At 45.6% G+C, this 22,169-nt stretch overlaps 1 protein-coding gene across 1 annotated transcript in view; it reads right to left on the bottom strand.

The window, feature by feature from the left end:
- LMNB2 (lamin B2) overlaps nucleotides 1-18,117 on the bottom strand; it is a 31,366-nt gene extending 13,249 nt beyond the window's left edge. The window contains exons 1-4 of the mRNA XM_051810650.1: nucleotides 17,405-18,117; nucleotides 6,514-6,650; nucleotides 2,379-2,535; nucleotides 1,522-1,647 (exon numbers count right to left, since the gene is read on the bottom strand). Coding sequence (XP_051666610.1) covers nucleotides 1,522-1,647; nucleotides 2,379-2,535; nucleotides 6,514-6,650; nucleotides 17,405-17,641 — 657 coding nt within the window. The 5' untranslated portion in view covers nucleotides 17,642-18,117. The remainder of the gene's footprint in view (nucleotides 1-1,521; nucleotides 1,648-2,378; nucleotides 2,536-6,513; nucleotides 6,651-17,404) is intronic.
- Nucleotides 18,118-22,169: the final 4,052 nt, after the last annotated feature.

Consider the following 22,169-nt stretch of genomic DNA (forward strand, 5'->3'; position numbering starts at 1 on the left):
GCAAGGCTCAATTTTGCATGCCCACACTGAAGTCATAGCAGGCTAATACAAATTCAGAGCAACTTTACTGGCTGTTCTGCAGAAATGCTCTACATCTAAAAATAATCTACAGAAACGTGCCCTTTTACTGGCAGTAACGTGCCCTGAAGTGATATGGGAGAAGCTTTCCCTTCTGTGGTGAATTTTTACACCAAAAAAACTAGCAAGCAGCAGTCTCTCAGTAACTGTAGGCAATGACAGCTCAGAGGCCTCAGGGATGTCATGGGGGACTACAAAGGATCAGGTGAAGGGCTGAGCTGATCCAGCACTTCAACACCACTAGAATAAGCAGGCCTGACTTGCCACACTCCCAGTCATGATGTTCTAATTCTAAGAGATTTGGACCCTTCACTGAAGTAAACCCATTTATTAACCTAAAGAAAATTTTTTTCTTTTTTGCTTTGTGCTGAGTTGGTCCATGCAAAGATCAGAGAGCTCCAGGGATGGCTAAAGGAACACCCACCCTTGAGCAGAGCAAGCTTTAAGATTAGCTTCTGCTGTCTCATTTAGCTTCACCTTCAGTCAGTAACAACACGTTCTCCTCAAGAAGCAAAGTTATTTTAAGGTCCTACAACCAAATAAAAGTCTATCACTGCAGTCACGTGCATCAATCCAACCACTTCAGGGCATGGAAGTGAGAAAACAGCCAGTACAACTCCAGGTGATCTCCCTGGTTGGTTTCTTTGCCCTGCTCCAGCCCCTGTCTCCTGTCCTTAGCCACACAGGCCTGTCCCATCCCTGAAACCAGTCTGGGCACTCATTTGAATTCTGGTAAAACAAAACTCAGCCACTTAGCTGAGCTTTCAACTAATTCAACTAAAAAACTCTTAAGTATCTTACTAGCTAACCAGGCTGAAATGATTTGGTGCATGGTGGGGCCAAACATCACACCTGGCATAGGTGAGATGAAGGGCAGAAGCACGTGGCAACTCTCACTGAGTGAGTCTGCAGAGCCACCAAGGATGGAATAAACTGCTGTAACACTGCACATCTGGTACAGAGAGAAGGTCACGCTTCCCCTTCCCAATTCCCACTTTTACAAAAACTCTGGTCCTCACCAGAGCCACTCACTAAAGAGGAAGAGAACTATCTCTGCAAAAAGCAGGGCAGTTGCATACTATTCTTGTCAATAAAACCAGGTTATAGTCAGGTCCAACAATAACCAAAGCCAGTGCAGGTAAGGAGCAGGGCCATGCAACCAGGTTCAGAGAGAGGGAACAAAACTTTCCCTTTCCCACAGCAGTCAGCTGCTCCATTAGTTCACTTGCCAATGAAACAATACCCTTGTCACCTGGCTCTCATGCCAGCTCCACCACTGATTTACCATGTAAAAAGGTGCAAAACCTTTAACTATTTTATTACTCAACTCATTTAAAGGAAGAATAATACTAATTTTCCCTACCTGAACTAGTTACTCATAGTCAGTTTGATTAAAACCTGCCTAAACTTTGGACTATAGCAAGATTATTAGGTTGATAATACCTCCTCAAACACATTTTTTCTGAAATCCAAATCCTCTTGCAAGCTCTGGCACCGATTTTCCAGGTCCACACGCATGAGTGTCTCCTTCTCCAACTGCTTCTTAGCCACAGCATGACCGTCTTCAGCCTAGCACAGAATTTTAAAGAGAATGACTTTATTTTGTCCAGATTCCTATTTTCCATCCATAAACCCTTTATGGTCTTCATCTGATGTCTTTGGACCAATTATTCACAATAACAAATCTAATGTCAAGCCACTGATTTAAAAAAAAAAAAAACAACCAATGAACCACTGACAACAAAAAGAAACAAAACAAACCAACCAACCAACCAACCACCCTCAAAAAAAAACACCACCAACAAAAAAAGAACAAGAATGTGTGTGTGCTAATGGATATTTCAACCAAGCTTTCACCTTTGCATACCAGCTATTTAAAATGTAGGATTATTTCAATACACTGCAATACTGGAGCTGAGGATTATTAATTCCTCAAGCACAGTGTGTTGCACCTTCTTTTTCTTGCCAGCATAGTCCCACTGGGGACTCTGGCACAAGTGTAAAATTATTCAGGACCTTACAAAGGACAACATTTAGGAACCTGATATCCCATGAATATAAAAACATCAGAATGTTTAGAAAAAAAGCTTTTGATGAGCAAAATGTCCAAACCACTATGTTGTTTTGGTTGTTTTACAGGGATTTCTTAGTTTTGCATCCCAAGAGGGGCAGGCAAAGGTTCAGCAGTAAGCGAGGTGGATCAGTAATGTTCACACTACAAACTAACTGGAAAGAAAGAAAGGGGATTTCACACTGCACAGCCTGTCTGTGCTAAAGCAAGGAAGCATTCCCTGGCATACCTTGGCAAGCTGGGCACGCAGATCAGCCACCTCTGCCTCCAGGCTGCGTTTCTCGTTCAGGACAGTGTTGAGTTCTGCTTCACTTCTGTGGAACAGAACTTCCAGGTCCTTAATGCGGCCCTGGGCCACAGACAGATCCGCGTCCTTCTTCTTGTAGCTGCAAGAACACCAGTTCATTACACTGATATACAGGTGCACAGCCATCCTGAGCGTGTCCTGGTCACAACCACAGGTGTTTTGGTATCAGACACCTTTTATCAGGCCCCACACAGCTCCTGCATAACCTGCAAATGCTCATCAGTGACCTGAAGCACCCCCGGGACGTGCAGCTGTAAACTCATGGCATGGCAAAGAACATGCCACGGACAGGCAAGGGGAAAACAAGAAGGCAACTCTGGCAGCTGAGAGATGACAATACACACGTGGTGTAAACAGTATTTTTTCACCTTGCAGCTGCACAGCACACTAAACTGCTGAAATCTTTTACTTCAGAGTACAGCCCATGAGGAGGAGTACATGCAATCCCCAAAGAGGCCTGAGCATCCCCGGGGTTTTCTATTTGATGTGGCCAAGCCTATTCCTCATGACATATTCCCACACAAAGTATAAAGTAATTCACTATGGAAACGTGGTCACCTTTCAGCAATAAAACAGTATTTCTTCAGCAATATTCACTACAGGCAAAACATCTCCAGCTGCTTTAAATATGATTATTTGAGCTGAGATCATCAAGGTCATCTTCCTCCTGCCCACCAAGTATTTATCAATCTTTAACATACTGACTTTCTGCAGCTTCTCTAGGTCTGTGTTGTTATGTTATTTAAAAAACTGTTTTGTTATGTGCAGTAAATCCCTCCCTGCTGCAGCTTCAGCTCGCTGTTCTATTCTCACACCACTCAGGATGCAGGGAACAGCTTTTTATCTTTTTTAACAAAAATCCCCTGTGATGGGGTATTGGTGTGCCCTACAGACAGTATTTCCTTACAAGGTTCAGCATGATATGCATCTTTTTCTAAGTCAACACCCTTATTTTGCAATGCACTCTAGATACAAGAAGAAGACTCATGTCCTCTCTGCATTCCTTGGTGTAGATCTTGGAATTTGTTTTCATTTAACTGCAACTGATTTTTCTTAATCATTGGTCCAATCTGTCGCTGTGAATTCTGTTCTGCAACATATGTGCAGTGTCTTCAGACTCAGCAGCTTGCAGGAGACATATAGACAAAACATGACTTCTTAAACAAGACAGTTATTTAGCAGCAATTAGAATGTCACAGGCCACCGAGGCACACGTGTTGTGTAGTAAAACAAGCCACTGTTCTGTGTCACAGCCAGGCAGACCTGGGAGCCTTCTGCCTGTGCAGGACCCAAAGGGCAAATGCCACTTCACACCGAGCATGAACAGCAGTGTGTGCTCACACAGCCTCCTGCTTCCTCCCACCTACAGCAGCCAGGCAGTGAGTGCTTCCAGGGATGGGAATGAACAGGAGTGTTGGATGTACAGCCTGACAAAGCACCATAAAGAATTTCTGACAGCGATAAGTAACTTCTGCTCCTTCAAGGACACTGACACTGAGAACACTGCAAGCCACCTTCATTCACATTTTTGTTTTCATTTATAATTTCAGCCTGGTTTATTGCCTTCATGCAAAAACGTGACAGAGGTTTTACAAAAGTGCAACCTGCTTTTGGAGGTCCCTGAGGTGCCTGAAAGTTCCCAACAGCAGTCAATGTATCTGGGGAGATGTGTCAGTGCTTCAAAAAACACCAGGTTCGGGTAACCCTCAAGAGCTCTTTCTTTCCAGAAGCTTTTGCCAAGTTTGCTCATGGGAAATGTTTCAGTGACTGCAGAATCAGAGGATGGCTTGGGTTGGGAGGGACCTTAAAGCTCATCTCATTCCAGCCTCCTGCCATGGGCAGGGGACACCTTCCACTATCCCAGGTTGCTCCAAGCCCCATCCAACCCGGCCTTGGACACTTCCAGGGATGGGGCAGCCACAGCTGCTCTGGGAAACCTGTGCCAGGGCCTCACCACCCTCACAGGAAGAATTTGTTCATAATATCTAACCTAAAGCCACTCTCAGCTTGAAGCCATTCCCCCCCTGTCCTGTCCCTACATGTGGGGTAGCAGGCAGAGGAAGCTGCAGCCCGATGTTCACCCCCCTCAGAGCTGGGAGTGCACAGTCTGAATGGACTGGAAGGAATCTGGCAGGAGCAGCTCTGAAGCCAAAGAAGAATTCAATTCTACTGCTATGAACTGTAAAAACAGAGAAAAATAGAAAACCAGGTATATTTTCCTCATATTTAGTTTATCTTAGAAAACAAACAAATAAAAAGTTCAAAATTAGTCTGGTAGAATTAACCAGTCATTGAAAGTGACTGGTAAAGGGGCATCTCAGTTGTCCCAACAAAGGACAAGGGATGTGATCCGAGGTAAAACACCATTTCAATCACTTTTAAAAGTGTACAACTTTCTACAACAAGCTATTTGTAAAATCTCTTAGTGGTATCAAAAGCCTAAAGAACTGGAATCAACTGGATTCTCATTACCTGCCAAGTGACAACACTTCTGACAAGGATACCTCAGTCAAAACAGAAATAACACCTTGCAGAACAGGAGAGGTGAACCAAATTCCCAGTTACCACTGTTGCTCTCTTCTGGAGTTTACTTTAAAAGCCAAGCAAGCAAAGTATTTGCTGTCACTGAGACAAGAGAGACAACCTTAATGACCACACAGTGCCAACTGGCAGGGAAAATATCCCATCTCAAACAAATGCCAAGACTGCTGGCCTGAGGCTCTGAAGAGGAAAAACAGTCCCAACAGGTACCTCCCAGTAGGGCTGGGTGGGATTCACCTCACTTCACTTCAGAGGTTTATGGCTGACCCAGTTACCAGAGGGGTTTTCCAAGGTTAACAAAAGTTGAGGTAACCAAGTCCATAAATACCAGTGCACAGGTTTTCTGGCCACAGGCAGGCCTGGGGTATGGACTGTGCTTCAACAGGCTTCACTCTGACACACTCAATTACAGGTGCCATTTCACCTTTTGACAATTGTTTTAGGGGAAAGCACACAAAATACCTCCAATGGCTGTGTTTAAAAAGAGGGCTCAGCACAGAAAATGAATAGCCACTGATACAGCAAAGTTTACAGAGAAAACAAAAAATACTTTACCATAAATCAACCAGCTAGTCAGGAAAAAAAAAAGACAAAGGAGAGAAACACTTAATTCCTTTTATGACCACTTAGATGCAAATAAGGGGAGATGAGTGACTTACAGTAGGCCTGTAGTGGCACTGTTGGATTAAAAGCTATTTTATGGCCAACAGCATTCACACAGAGGTGATGTACATACTGACCTGCTCGGGAAAAGTCTGTAATTCCCAAATCTTATCTATTAAAACAGGTACCAAAATACAATCAGAAGTAAAAATTGATTTTGCCACCACATATATTAATTTTAAAATCATGTTTCTACTGCTAAACAGTATGTATTTGATTACAAAAACTCCCATGGGAATTGAAATAATAGATCACATCTGGCTTCTGGAGCTAGTTGATTATGCTAATTCTCTGTGATGCAGACTGAGCAGCAGTTTTTTTAAAATGTAGTCAGTACAAGGTCTTTTTCCAGCACACTTACATTGTAGCTTCATGTGTTTTCAAGGCAACCCTGCTTCCACATTCCCAGACTGCTCCCTTTCCCTCCATTTCTGTGACAGTGAACCAGACAATAAAACTGATACTGTTTTAAAGTTAACCCTTCCTTGGATGGGTCAGTTTAAATGTAGATCAGCTCCTCAGCCCAGATTACCAGGCACTGCACACGTGCATGTTCACCTAAGGGGAGGTACAACAGGACAAAGCAGGCACAGCCTCTTGTTTCAGCCTCAAATTGCTCCAATCACAGGATATTCATCTTAGACCTGCAAATACATTTGTGGATATACTGGTGCAATTATCTGCTCTGATCAGCTGCACCAACTAACAGAGGCATTTCCCTCTGACAAACCTGCATCTCCTCATTGATCTGCTTCCAAAAGGCAGTTTAAGAAGCATCAATGGTATAATTCCCACAACAGGTATTGCCTATTCTAATTAAAAGAAAAAAAAATAATAAAAGTGCTCTCCTCACCTCTTATTGAACTCCTCAAGTTCTGCTCTCAGTTTTCCTATTTCAATCTGTAATCTAGCTCTCTCTTTGGCAGTTTCATCCAGAACTCTTCGGGCATCAGCCAGTTCAGACTCATAGAGACTCTTGATTCCACTCACCTAAGGGAAAAAAAGTATTCAGGTGTGAGAACATCCCAAAGACTATCAGAGAACAAACACAGAACCAGCTTTCACATAAGCTTCTTTGAAAAAAAGGGTGTATGGTATCGATTTCTGCTATTTAAGAACATTCTATATTCAACATTTTCAATTAATGGGCAAAGACAAGATTTAGTTTTCATTATCAGTACCACATAACAAAACACACTATATTTGAAGTGTGCAAGTCCTCCCAAGAGATAAACTGCAGCAGATCAGTGCACCCTACAATCTTAGCTTAAATTATTCGCTCTCATTTCTAATACTGCTGCTTTGGGTTTGTTTTTTTTTTTATAAACACTTTAAAACATTTTGTGGAACACAAGCCCAAGGGCCCAGTTTGACTCTGCTGCTCTTCCACTATAAAACTAAAAAGTATCTGAAACCAGATGAACTCCAGAAATGTGAACTGTTCAGAAATGAACTTGTACTCCAGTTCTCTACCTCAGAGGATAAGGATCTCCAGACCTCTCCCTGTCCCAATTCAATATATCACATAATCAATTAGCTATTCAGACTGCATGAGGCACCTTAAAGTCTTCTACACCTTAGTTTTTTTTTAGAATGGAAGATTATTTGAAAGGTATATCAGATAGCTAAAATGTTCAGGCCATATAAGATTGTTGCTATTGCTTCTGTTAAAGGGACCAGAACAATCATCACAGTATCAAAGAATATGCTGAGTTGTATTTACTAATCTAAATCCAGGAACACAGCAATCACAGAGGGAGAGAAGCCAAAACGAGAATGCACAAATTTTAGGAAGAGAAATTTCACAACAAAGATAAAATGCAGAAACAAGAAAGCAAAATGTTCTATTCCTAGAAGTACTATTTCAGCATCAGAGTGGCACCAATGACAGACACAACCATCTGGTCTTCAGAGAGACTGATTAAAAGCAGCCAGGATATAATTAAGTTCCTGATAAGACTCTACTTCTCATAAAACTTCTGAAGTTAACTAAAATGTGACAGTATGAGGGCTGAGAAGCCTTAGTTTACAAGCATACCACACACCAGAAACACCTTAGATTGCATCTATCCATGCAATCTTGCTTCTTTTCTTTTAAGAATTAATTCTTTCAAGCTTTATTCCATCTAAGTTTTGGGTTGCTGGGGTTGTTTTTTTCTCCACAGACTCACCAGAGGCTCTCTCTGACACAAGCCAACACATCTCTGTATTGTCACTTACAAAACTTAGCAAGCTCTATGAAGAAGCACACCATGACTACGCTAAACTCTTTCATGCAGAACTCCACAATGAAAAAAAAATTAAAAATTGGAGATTCTAAGCTGTAAAGCCTTTCATTATGGATGATCCTTGAGTGAAAGTACAGTCTTTGCAAATTGCAATCCAAAATACAATTGCCCAAAGGTGAAGCACTGGTTCTGCACCATCAGGTACTGCACCTACAGCTCTCCTTCTCAAATGCCAGCCCTTTGTTAGACCCTCTGGTTCCTCAGTGTGCTCAAATCCTGTCCCAGGAGACCTACCAGGAACTTGGGGCTGTATTGCTGTAGGTTCAGAGACACACACTAAATCACAGTGCAGGACACAAGGACAAATCCCTTCCCAGTTCTCCAGGGCATAAGCTGGAATTGCACCTCAAGGTACAGAGGAAGGCAGCCTTTTTCCTGAGGTTTTCATGAATACTGTCACAAAGAGGTGTTGCTGGTGTGATACCTACAACAGGCCTTAAGGAATTTATGCTTTTGAGGCATTACAGAAAATGCAGAGCTTAAAAACACCAAAAACCAGTAATCTGAACAAAGCACAAACACTTCATGTAATTCCTGTGTAGAGACAATATAGCTTGATGGATCTAAAAATCATGATGAAAGCTGCTTCTGAACCTGTTATTAAAAAGACAACCAGAGTCTGTGATGCTTTAATTAGAAAGGACCGACTCGTTTATGGCATAACTCACAGCTCATGGTAGGAGCTTAGCATGTATTTTTCTTCTGCAGCATGTTAACCTCTTCTCTGCTCTTCTTTCAGCAACACACATGAGAAAAAACCACACAGGTCCATTCAGAGCCAAAAGGCCACTTTCACTGGAATTTCAAGCTAATACACTGGGCAGACAGAAATAACTGAGACACAAGGACACGCTGCAGCTTCCAGCAAAAGGAGGCAGCAGCAGAGAGCTGGGAGCAGTAACACCTTCAATCAATGGAAAACAAAACCACAAAGAGCCCTTGCTAGAACTCTAACAACGGGATGCAAAGAGAATATGGATTTGTGATAACACTGATCAAAGTTTCAGATGATCAAACTGAATCTGGGGACAGTTTGAGATGGTCTTTCTAGACCACAAAAAAACAGCATCATGTTTATTTTCAGCACTGGTCAAGTAGAGAAAAGAGATCCAAATGCAGCAGTAGGCTCAAATGAGAACAAGTGGTGACAGCTCAGCAGAACTGGCCTGGTATTAGGAGCTTGGCAACACTTCTAGTCCAAGATGGTTACTCACAGAAAGCACTCTTCTACCCCAGCACTGAGAGAAATTCTGGAAGGTATTTCTGTTCCCTGAAACTGTCACCCCCCAAACTCTGTTTTGGTGGAAGGAACTTGACTTAAGAGTCTAATGATTCACTGAAAATCTCCAGAGAAGTACAGTTCCAAAAGTGCCACTGTTTAGTGCACATATAAGATATTGCTCTGTTTTGACTCTACAGACACTCTTCTGCCCACTCCCTTTTTTAATTTCTTTACATTTGCTACTCAGTTTGGTCTCTAGTACAGTTACACTTCCAGCTGTTCTTAAAAAGATGCTGTTAAAGCAAAGCAGGACCTCCTAGGACAAGCCTCACCTGCCCTCTCTGGACAAAAATTAAACAAAAAAAAAACAAACAAAAAGTCAATAGGAACAGCCAATATCCACAGCAACAAGAGAAGCAAGTTGAGTAAGTGCTTCTGGCACCTGTGAAGCCCCTTTGTGGTTCTCTGTCTCATGACACTTCTGTGCAGAACACCACCAGACAGCACCTACCTGTCCCTGGAACACCCCCAAGGAATACCTGACTCAAGAGACAACCTGTCTGATGACATCTTCCATCAGGAGAATCCATCAGTTCCAACTCCTTCCTCCATTTGGCATTTCTCATCACCTTGCTTGGGTTACATCAACCCCTTGTTTCCTGCTCCCCACATTTCAGGAAGACACAAACACTTGAAACCTGGGCCAACCCTTCCAGTGTAAGGCAGTAAGAGTGGCAGCTGGAAGCAAATGCTGAATGGAAAAAGTATAGAGAACAAGGCACCACACAATTCTTCACTCCCATATACCCCAGCTTCTAAAAATTTAAAAAAAAAAAAATATTCTGAGCCAAAGATTGCTTCCAGGTACCAAACCCCAGCAGCCACCAAACACTGCTAATTTGTCTAATCCTATTGTAAATCAATTTAGCTTTTGGATTTCACATCAGAGAGTATCACACAAGCACAGCTAGGAGATTAAGACCTACTGCTTGATAATTTTATTTCATGCCTTTATGTTTTGTGTTGTGAGAAATGTTCAATGGTTGCTTCCTAGACAAATCTGTTTGGACTCCTGACTTGGAAACCTCAGGTTTCTCCTCATCTCTTCTCCAGATTTGCTCCTGGTCAGAAATTGTTCTGCTGCTCTGCTCATATTTTTTTTCCTTACGGGCTCTAGATATTTTAAAATAAGTTAAGAGAACTGCATGCAGCATTCAGAATACAGGAACAGCATTGATTTACACAGTGATTATTGACCCAGGAAAACAGAGACATTACAGGAGATCAGAGAAGCAGAAAACGCAATTTTCTAAGTGTAATTCTAATAGGTTTCAGTTAGTCCAATCCAGGAGATGACATCTGTTCTTATTTTCATATGTTAATAGTGAGTGCCCATGGAGTGGCTAATCCAGAAAGCCACAAGAGAGAAACCTGGTTCTCAGCAGCACCCAGGAGCAGGTTTGCCAAGAACTAGTTGACTTGGTTTTAGCATCCTTGCAGAAGCAAGAGAAGAAACAAACAAACAAAAAAAATCTACGACTGTTGGAATTCTGAGGAGTTTGTTAAAACAAGTAAAAAAGCCATTAAGAATAAAATCTTTCTAGAAAGCAAGGTGTTGTAAAAAGACCTTCCCTCTGGTTTCAGGGGCTTGCGATTCCTGAAGGCTACTCTGACCACAAGAAGGCTTTAAGTACATTGGCCTTTCTTATGTCTGACTGAAGCCAGGATCTCCTTGCTCATCCAGACAGGTCTCCTCTCACCTTTGTTCCATTTTCTGATTGTTGGAACAGACCACTCTTGATCCTGGAGAAGATTATAGTTGAATGTCAACCCAGTTCTCTGAGACCCCTTTCTATCCAGGGCTGGAAACTTGGGATTCTTCCAACCAGAGAGAGCCCTGAAGTGGCTAAGGAAGGTCTGCTCTCCTGACATCCAGGGTTGTGGTCCTGCTTCCTGCTCTGGTCCATCCACTAAAGATCCTGAACTCCACTGTCTCATGGTCACTGCCCTGACCAGTTCTCTCTTATTTATTAAGTAATAGGTCCAGGAAAGCACAAAGACAGTGCATGTGAGGCTTCATCAAGTTGTCTGAATCAGGCCTCATTTACATCTTCTCGATCAGATCAGGTTCTTGACCCACGTTGCCCATCTTGGTCTGCCCAACGAGCTCTCAGTTAATTCATAACCTGTTCTTAGGCACAGCTCCAGGCATTCCCACTGCTCTCTCTCACGAAAGGCAACTCCTCACCTTCCTGAAAAGCTTGTCTCCATCTGTCCAGCACAGCACTCCAGACATGTGAGCTATCCCTGATTCCAAAGAGGTCAGTGTTCTGTTACATGCCCACAGACTTCTCCTTGCCCCTGTCTGCTGCTCATGCTGCACACATTAGTGCTACAGGCACTTCAGGGAGACACTCAAGTGTGACAATTCTCCAGGAAAGGCAGAAGAGCAATCCTCACAAGGCTGTCCCCCCCAGACATCTCCTTCTTTACATGCCTAAGCTTGGGGTGTTTCCATTTCATCATTTTTCCTGTTACTTTCTCCTCTGTTTACATAACCCCAGGTTTTTACTTGCTTACCCCATCCACCACTTTCTCACCTGGCCTTACCAGAGCAGAATCCATCCCTCCCCTATCATTCCCAGTTTAAAGTACTTAGCAGGCTCACCAGCCCCACTGGTAGATATGTTTGACCTACTTTGTCATAGAACATGGTGAGTTGGAAGGGACCCATCAGGATCATCCAGTCCAACTCCTGGCCCTGCACGGGACACTCCAACAATCACTCCCTGTGACTGGGAGAATTGTCCAAATGCTTCTTGAACTCAGACAACCTTTGTGTTGTGACCACTTCCCTGGGGAGCCTGTTCCAGTGCCCAACCACTCTTTGGGGGAAAAAACCTCTTCCTGATATCCAACCTGAATCTCCCCAACTCAGCTCCAGCCTTTCCCTTAGGTCCTGTCACTGGTCATGAGAACCTGCCCCTCTGCTGCCCCTCAGGAGGATGCTGAAGACCCCAATGAGGTGTCCCCTCAGTCTCCTCCAGGTTGAACAAACCAACTGACCTCAGTTCATAAGGCTTCAACTCCAGACCCTTCACCATCCTCACTGCCCTCCTTTGGACAGTCTCTAAGACCTTCATGTCTTTTTCAAATTGTGGTGCCCAAACCTGGCCACAGGACTCAGGTGAGGCAGCCCCAGTGCAGAGCAGAGCAGGACAATCCCCTCCCTTGCCTGATGTCCCTCAGTGCAGGTGGCTGCAGTCCTACCTGGTCTCCACTTGTCTGCCAGTACTGGAGCTGCTGTGCCCTTTGTGTACACCAGAGCTACTGTCATGACCAGGGGATGTGGCTCTGCTGTTGCCTCTTTGCCACCTGCAAAATCCATGTTCAGACGCTGCTGTGGGTGTTGGGTCACTCAAGTTGTAGCCTCCTGGGTTAAGTGATCTTCTGGCACTACAGACATCACCTGGGAGGTGACACAACACACATCTTCATTGTTCTTGAGAACTTGACTGGTGTTCTTGGTGAGTCTGAGCCACAGCTGACTGACAGTCCTTTGTCAGTCCATATCTGAGTAAATAACATATCGAGTCACACCTGGTGGGAATAAACTCGTGTTTTGCACATTAATGCATGCTAATGAGATTAATGTTGCATCACCAAATTTGGCTGGAGTCCCTTGTGGTTGGCTGGAGCATGTTTCTTGTCTAGTATGTTGGTTCAGTTCCATCTTGATGTGTTTCCTGTCTTCACTGAGTGACGTCTCGTGGCTCTTCTCAAGTGGTTTGTTGGTGTGTCTGCCCTTGATCCACTGCCCAGTGAGCTTTGTTGAGTGCTCCCAGCACAGATTGGTAGATGAGAGCATCCAGCAGTCTTGTCTTTCAGAGTCTGCTATGGAAACATCTGTTTTCTTTTTTTCTATTTTCTTGTCCCCTGTGTTGCCCAATTACAAATTTGCAGGCTCTTTGACAATCAGAAGAGGAGAAAAAAGTGAAAGCACATTTGTAATGCAATTTGAAGTGTGTCCAGCTTGGCCTCTGTGCAGGAAGAGTTATGCTTTGGGTGCACATGGGCATGAAGTGGCTTGGGCTGCAGCCTGTCCATCTGATTCCTTCTGAACTCTGGTTTGAGCTTTTAGCTTTATTTCTTCCATCACCTTCAGATGGGAGTTATATTTTCAGAGTGGAAGGACCCATTTTGTGACCTAACCTGTCATCTGGGAAGGTTTGTTGCTGCTTCCCAGGGGCTTGTATTGTGGACATTGTAGAGAGGCTGCTGAGCCTCACCTGACTGTATGAATTTTGTCCCTTCTGCTCTTCCACAGAGGCACCAGTGATAGTGGGAGGAGGGACCTGAAAAGTATCAAACCTGACTACATGGCTCTGGGTGATTTTCAGTGGTGTGGAGAGAGTGCAGAGCTTGGCTGAACAGGTCTTGCAGACCAAGGCTGGGTTGCACAACCACTGTTGGCAGCAGGGTTTTGGATTCTACAGCAAATCCCAGGCACAAACAGAGCCTGGGTGGAGAATGGATTGAGAGCAGCCCTGAGGAGAAGGACTTAGGGGTGTTGGTGGATAAGAAGCTCCACACACCCTGTCCATGTGTGCTGGCACTCAGAAACCCCCCGTGCCCTGGGCTGATCCCACAGTGTGGGCAGCAGGGGAGGGGGGATTCTGCCCCTCTGTCCCCCCAGCTGAGACCCCACAGGTATTGCTTTTGTCACAAGGGCAATTGCTGTCAGTGACTGAGGCTCCCAGGGATCTTATTTTTCTCTGTAATTCTCCTTTCAGAGGGTGAGCACAGTAGGGTGTCCTCAGAACAGTGCAGTAATCCCTCCTGTGCCCATCAAAACATCTGTTCTGTGAGGTTGCAGCCATAAGCACTGCAGGGGAGGGCAGGGAGTCAGGATAAAGGAACTGAGGAGAGTTCTAGGACTCTCCTCTTAGCCCTTCCATTATTCCCCCCCACAGACTCACAAATTGGGTTATTGGAACAGTGACCCCCAACACAGTGAGAACAGCATCAGTCATGTACTAGGGAGGTAGAAAAAAAATCCAAGGGGATGAGCTCAATTTCTTTTCTGTCACAGGCTAAGCCACACAAGGGGACTGATGCAGGAGAACAGAGATGGAATGAGGACAATTAGATGTTCCCCCACCTACACAGGAAATTTTTTTTGTTGCATTTCACAGAATATTCTGAGTTGGAAAGGACCAACAAGGATCACAGAGTCCAACTTTTAAGTGACTGGCCCACAGCAGGACTGAACCCACGACCTTGGTGTGATTGGCACCAAGTTCCACCACGATCTGTGAACTCTGCTCCGTACCAGCCCGTTTGTCTGAAGGTTTACTGGGTACATTTCTTATTTCTCTGAAGGCCTACTGCACACAAGTAAAGGTAAAGCACCAGTGAACAGAGTTAGAAAAAGCAGGGGAAAGGGCTATAATTAGTAAAGAACTAAAGATTAATCAACTGCAAAGTTCCTTTTTTCTACTGTTAAGAGGTGGCAGCCCCATGTCCCTCAAAAACCCCAACAGTGATTTCATCCTAAAGCCTTGCCAAGATTGCCACACAGAGGAGAAAGTGGCTGTTTTCTGCAATCTTCTGCAAACTGGTGATTAAAACAACAAGGAAAAAGAACATCCTGATCAGGTGATGATTAAAGAGTCTCTGGCAGAACAGGGACTATGGTCCTTGCCTGAACAGCATCAGTAGAATTTCTTTCATCTAGAAGATATTACCCTAAACCAGAGGTTTGAGAACAAGATCAAAACTGTTCCCACACATGCAGGGAGTGTCAGGGTCAACCATTACTCAGGACATGCCAGGTCATGTCAGTCAGTAATGGTCTCCCCCAGCTCAGGTGTGGTCACTGTGGGATACTGGAGTGACAGGCAAAGGAAAAGCACCTGTCTCATGAGACCATGCTCCTGTCTGCTGCTTGCCACAGCCATCCTCAGCTTTGGCATGTCCACCTTGGATCATGAACCCATCTATTCTCAAGGTAAAAGTCTCTGCTGTTAACACTGGTGAGCAGCCCCTCCTGCCTGCACCCCACAACAAGCATCTACCACTGTGACAGAGGAGGTTTTCCGCCATTACCAAAGATAAGCCAAAAATAACAGAATATTCATTCAGCTTTTATAAATAAATAAATAAATAAGATCAGAGTCAAATTTACACACAATTTAGGCCAACCAATGGGAATTTTCATCTTGAACACCCTGAAAAAAAGAAAATAGTCCCTTATAAGCATGTAGAGCTAATATAAAGGTCTAATGATGTAGACAGAATGGTACACTGATACCACTGGACTGCGTTTAACTGTGCTTCTACACAGAAGTTGCTTTGGGGTTTGTTTGGGTTTTGTGGAGTTTGGAGGGTTTATTGTTAATTAATATCTTATTTCACACTAAGCCTAATCATTTTATGAATGGAAATTCCAACAGCTAATAAGGAAACCGAATTGTCAGCAGAAAATCCAGTTTACTAAATTGGTCACAAAAGCTAAAGGACAAGATTCTCCCATTCCAGTAAAACCAAAATCTGACAGCCATCTGAAATCTTACTGCTCCCACAGTCCTAAACCACTGTGCACTATCCAGCATTAAAACAATAAAACTACAAAGTTTCCCTCTGTGGACATATGTAAAGAATAAAAAGAACTTCCAAAAGGGATGGGGAAAGTATTTAACAAAGGCGGTTCAGAGAAGAGCTGAAGCGTCAGTGTCAAAGAAGAGCTTGATGAAAAAGTTTGTTATAATGTATCTACAGATTAAGACATTTTTGAAGTCTGGATGAAAAAACTCAAGGGCAAAGTAACCAAAAGATTCCTATCAAAATTCTCAAGTTCATTTTCCGATTACTGTGTCAGAATACTTTTCCAGAATGGACAGCACACGGAACTGCTACTAGGAGTTCCTTTATGTTCATATTAAAGTCTAATGAGGTTATATCTACGTTGTCTGATAGTCCTCCTACTCCTGCTACACGTGTGCTGTCAACAGAGTTACACTCTGGCTCTTTCATTTCAAATGAATACTCCTTTTAGTCTCCAGGGATCTACAGCACAGAAGTTCCTTGAACTAGATGTACTTATTCTGTTTACAGCATGATTTCACATGGGGCAAGCATAGTGATGTTTCACGTTTAGAAATATCTAGTTATTTTGAAAACCTAAATGTTACAATTAAGAGATACAAAGGGACTTCAAAGGTACTTCAGTCTTGGACGTACACTGATTGCAGATACACCAACCATTCCCCAAACGAGACATTATCATATCTGGTCTGTTTAAACTAACCTAATCTAAACCCTCCTCCCACCACCCTGAGCATCATTAAACCAGACTCTTAAAGGGCGAAAGAAGGAAAAAGAAAAAAAATTTAAAAAGCCTACACAGCGGCACAGCAATCCATCACATCCCAGTAGCTACAGCACGGGCTGTTTTGTTTACTGACAGGCTTTCCAAAGCAGTGCAACTTCAGCTCGGCGGTGGGACCCCGCACCTCGCTGAGGGGGTCTGGGCTGGCACAGGATGGGTGGGACCGTCCCCAGTGTGTCACCTACTACATCCTTCCTCCACAGGGGAACGAGAGTCCTGGGGGGAAGCGGACACCACAGAATAGGGAAACGCAGAGCGTGGCTTCGGAAAAAGGAGCATTTGAGTTTTGCCTCCGAAATCGCAGGAAGCAAATCAGAGCCGTTTACAAGGATTGGACTCCGACCGTTTGGGGGGGGGGGGGAGTCTGTGAAAGATTTCCTCGGGTGAGAGGTAAAGTCAGCCTAAACGCTTTCAAATCTCCCATCCCATCGCGTCAGCCGTCAGGACAGGACACCCAGCACGGCGGTGCCGGGGCGGGACGCGTGTGCTGGTTACGGGGCACCCGAGGGCTCGCACCGACCGCGGCGCCGGCCAGGCCCCGCCCGCCGCAGCCCCGCTCCCGCCACCGAATCCCGGCTTGAGCCGCCTCGAACGCGCCCCTCGGCCCAACGCCGCGGTCCAAGAGCCCCCGGCGGCCCCGAGGCCCCGCGCGGGCAGGAGCTGTGCCCGCAGAGCCGCCGCTCCCCGCCCGGCGGGACGCGCATGGCGCGGCGGCCGCGGGAGGAGCCGCCACAGCGCGCCCCGCGCCGCGGGCGGGAACGGCGGGAACGGCCCGGGCCGGGACCTGCCCCGGCACGGAGCGCCCCAGGGGCCGCCGCTGCTTGCCCCTCACCCCCTACCGTACCTCCCGGGTGGTGACCTCCTCCTTCTCCGAGATCTTCAGCAGCAGCCGGTCGTTTTCCAGCTCCAGCGCCCGCACACGGTCGATGTAAACGGCCAGGCGGTCATTGAGCTGCCGCAGCTCCTCCTTCTCCTGCAGCCGGGAGATGCGGGTCGGCGACAGCGGGGTCCCGCCGGGGGTGCCGCGGCTCGGGGTGCCTGACATGGCGCTGGGCTGGCGGGCGGGCGGGCGGCAGCTCATTCAATCCCGCCGCACCGGGGGAGGGAGCGCTAAGATGGCGGGCGGGCGGCCCCTCCCGCCGCGGCGCCGCCTGGGACATGCAGTCTCGGCGCCAAGATGGCCGCGGGGCCGCAGCCGCGCCCGCCATTTCGCGCCCGCTCAGCGGTGGCGGCTCCGGTCCTGCCTCAAGGACAGACCCGGGAGCGGGGCCGATCCTGAGGGGAAGAGGTTTTGGTGGCAATGCCGGGAGGGACCGGGACAACTGACAGGACAGGACTGAGCCTCGCCCGGCTCTGCTCCCGCTGGGGTCGCTTCCCGGGTCAGCCCGCGGGGCTCGGGCCTGTGGGGTGACGGGTTCCCCGACAGGCTGTGTTTGTGCGTTTTCACGGTAGTTCCCTAAAACATCGTCCACAGGCCCGTGTGGGCTGTGTGAGCTTGCCGTGCTTTGCTGCTGGCTCTGCACAGGTCAGCGACCGGCTGTGTGCTGAAATCGGGCGTGGAGAGTCTTGGAGAAAACACGGATCAGCATTTCCCAAGGGCGAGTTTTTAGGAGAGCTGATCTGTCGGTTTCAAGAATTCAGTAACTTCTTCCTAAGTTTTACTGAGAGGGTGCAGTGCCTCCCGGTCCGGTCGTTCCAGAAAGAAGCTACCCTGAAATCCTTTTGCAGTCCCAGGGAATGCAGCCAAACTCTGTACTCGTTAAAACCCACTGAGAAGTTTTCCCTTCCTGAAGATTTGGAGTAGTATTTTTCCCCAAGACCCCAAATTCTGTCAGTTCTTGCACGTTAACTGGTAGAGACTGGATTACCATTCCCAAAGCTCTTCCTGCTCTTGGGCCTTTTAGCTACCAGGGAGGGCTGAGAAAAGGGAGATTTTTCTGCCTGAGAGGTACTAAAAACAGACTCGTCCATGTGGAGAGCAAAGAGAAAAAGTAAAATGAGCATGATGCAAAGGTGAGAGGACAGGTCTGGATAGAGAAACAAGAAAGACAGCAAGAAAATACTGCACACCACGTGAAAAGAAACTTAGGTAGCCAGGGTGAAAAAGTAGGTGTTTGTCCTCAAAACAGAACTAAAACGATGCTCATGTTAGAGGATTTGAGGTTCTAATAACAAGTACACCTCAAACTGAAAAAAACCTGAATAAATCCAGGAATTCTGGATGCTCAATACCCTTGTTGTCAAATAGCTGTAAGTCTCTCTTGCCATCACTGCCTATCTTTAGGGTAAATCACGGGTTTTTCACCTGAATGCATTTGTCTCAAAATGTGTATCCAGTACAAAAAGAGTTGTCCTGGCTCCTCTGTATGCAGCAGAGTGCCTGTCCCACCTCTCTGGGGATAGCACTGCCCCTTCACCCTCCGAGACTGAGGGCAGGGATTCCCTCCCCAGCCTGAGGAGCCGTGGGTGTCAGTGGGTTACCCGGAGGGAGTTCATGAGGGAGAGCTGAAATGGAAGCGAGATTTTGGGTTCTCCTTCTCCCCCACCACCTGCGAATCGAGACCATTGCTTTCAAGATTGCCAAGCTGCATCGCTGGATCCAGTGGGTGGTGGCTATATATGTTTCTTTCTCACTCATCTTTTCTTTTTCCTTACTCTCCCTTACTCTTATCCTGTCTTTCTCTCCCCTATGCATTTTCTCCCCCCCCCAAAAGTTATCTCTATGTCACATTGTTATATGACAACACCCAAAATGCTGGCATACCTGTTGATACAGAATTGTTAAAATAAACCTTACCAATATATGTTTTCAGACACCGATTATTCAGTGTCGTTTCACTCTAATCCACCCCAAGGGAATTATTGATAAGAACCTGGGTTACCCTCCTCCCCTTTTTCTGGGACGGGTCGTAACATTTTTGGCAGAGACCCTGCCCTTTCCGAAGGCAGGTCCACAACCTCCCTGCGCCAGGGTCTCTGCTGGCGGGGGTCTGATGCGCACCTTGGTGTGAAACTCAGCTTTCCGACAGAACCCAGGCTGCTTTTGGCTTGAATTCACCTGGAAAAGGAAGCGGCGACGAGAGACTACAAATCCCAGGGTGCTGCGGCCGCTGCTCGCGGGGCGCTCGGATCCTGCCCCATCCGCCCGCTGCCCTTTGTTGAGCCGCGCTCGGGGTTCGCGGCGAGCACCGCGCGTGGTTTGAATTTTGGCGCCTGTCTCCGGACTGTAACTGCTGCTGGGCCGGCTCCAGGCCCAGCCCCTGTCCCTGCCCCAGCTCCTGCCCCGCACTCCGGAGCGTCTCTTAGCAGCGCCGGCTTCCCCCGGGCAAACAACAACAACAAAAAAAACGCCTCTGAGCATCAAGCCGTGCACTCAGAGTGAACTTTTCCCGTCTTTAGTATCCGATTTCCAACACCAACAAATTCGTGGAAGACCAGCTATTAACTTTGGTTGTGTTGAGCCAGAAAAAAAATATTTTAGGAATGGTGAAAGCAAGCCTCTGTATAAGCATTTTTGGGTTAGGTCATTTCTTCTCTTGTGATTTGATGTGATGCTCTGTGCATCTGTCATATTTTAGAAATTCTTTAAACCTTTTGCCGATTTTTGATTGACAACATAATCCAGATGTAAATCCCCTTTGTTCATGAAGTTTAGCCCAAGCTCCCCTATTGTTTTGTCTGTCAAAAATAATTGACAGACAAATATCTATAATTTTGTAGATAATGGCTTAGAAACTTTAAATGTTTCAAGAGTTAGTGTGGTTTGGGTTTGTTTGGGGTTTTTTTTGCCTTCTAATTTTACTGGATATTTTCATAGTGCTGCTTTTTACTGTGTTGAAGTAAAATATTTTTTTCCAAAATATACGTCCTGAAATATGCCTCAATAATAATACCTGGGTTTTTTTCCTATACTTTCTAGAAAGTCCCTTTCTTTAGCAGTAACCAGAACACTTGCACACTTTCATCCTTGATGCCAGTTTCCCCTCCTTGTTACCTGAACACGTATGTTCACTTTTCCTATCTCTGCTAAAAAGAAGAGAATGTTTTGAGGGTGAGATGGGGAGAAGAAGCATCAGGGAAGAAAGGGAAGTGCAAAAGCTGAGAGCCCACTCACCAGCTGTGTTTTCCAGGGAGTGCAGCACATGCTTTAGTTGTGGAATTGGCATCTGTTCAAATACTGGTCCTCTTGGATGCCTCCTATGACAGGGATTTAATATTGGACCAGGGTCAGTGTGGTTACTCATCTTTCAATATTTAGCAATTAGTTTTTCATCAAAACCCTCGAGAGTTCTTTGCTGCCCAAAACAATTTTATTTACAATAAACTCCTCCTGCTTTGACCAGTTGGAATGGATTTGTTATCACGAGACACAGTAATTTAGTGTTTGCCAAAGGGACAATCTAGGGATGTGTCAGCCCTACCTGGCTGGGGGAGCAGAGGGCTGTGGCAATCCCTGGGGCTGCTTTACTGGCCATTCAGATTGGGAACCTGCTCAGGGCACGCTGAGGCTCCTGCCTCACCCACTCTCCCAGGTTTTCCTGTTGTGGAAAGTGGAGCAGAGGAGGAGGCTGGTGCAGGTACAGGTCCCACCCTGATCCAAAATCAGGAACTTGGAAGAGCCCTGGGCTCAGTATTGAAGCTCTGGCTCAAAGGCACTTGCAACATATCTGACTGCCTGGGTAGGTTAAGAATAAATTTTTGGGATGTCAGACACAGACATCAGGGACAGGCTCTGTCTAGCACTGGAGTGCTTCTCCCATCAGGTAAATGAAGAAATTGGTTCCAGTATGTAAAAGACAAAGGAAAACCTTGTGCATCCTTTCATGCACAGCACCTTCTCACTCGTTGACAAGTTTCCTGTACATTTGGGTGTGACTAGTTTCCTGATGCTATCTGGGATTTCGTAATGACTGGGATTTCATAATGACACTTTCACAGAACTGGGGATACAGGATTTCCACTGCTATTTCTTACCTCAGCTGCTTTGGTTTATCAGCAGCTGCTGCCATGCCCTCCCCCTTCTCATTCTACATTTTATATTTGTATGTCTTTAATAGCAGGATTATTTCTGTCTTTTCTGTAGCTGTCTAACTCTCCCCTCGTGTTCCTCCCCTCACTCAGAACAGCCAGACAATGTTTAATTGATTGTCTCAGATATTGTCATTAATTTCAGGAAGGGGCAAGGATTGCCTCAGAACATTTTCTTATCAGTCTGAACTCAAACTAGCCTCAGCATTACTGCTCAAAAAAATTGCTAGCAATGACTGCAAGTCTGGAAGAAGCACTCATACCTCACCACAGAGTTCTTCTCCAGAATTTCATCTTTCATTGAATAAAGTTGCTTCCAGCAATGTCAGAGCAGAAAGCACCAAAGCAAGTAGAGAAAATGAACAGTATGCCATGAGTCATGGATGAAACCTTCCTCATCCACTACAACAAAGTTTGCTGAGATGTAAAAAAGAGCAAAGAGGAACAAGGTGCACAGTTGTGGGGTTAAAGGATTAAGGACAAGGATTTTTTTCAAGACAAGACACCCTGCTGTAGAGGGTGTATTTATCTCTGATCCCAGCACATAATGTTTTGCAGGAACTTTGAACAATAATAATCTT

This window comes from Manacus candei, unplaced genomic scaffold (assembly GCF_025592945.1).
Source record: "Manacus candei isolate 608988 ecotype Guabito, Panama unplaced genomic scaffold, ASM2559294v1 h1tg000078l, whole genome shotgun sequence".
Classification (NCBI taxonomy): domain Eukaryota; kingdom Metazoa; phylum Chordata; class Aves; order Passeriformes; family Pipridae; genus Manacus; species Manacus candei.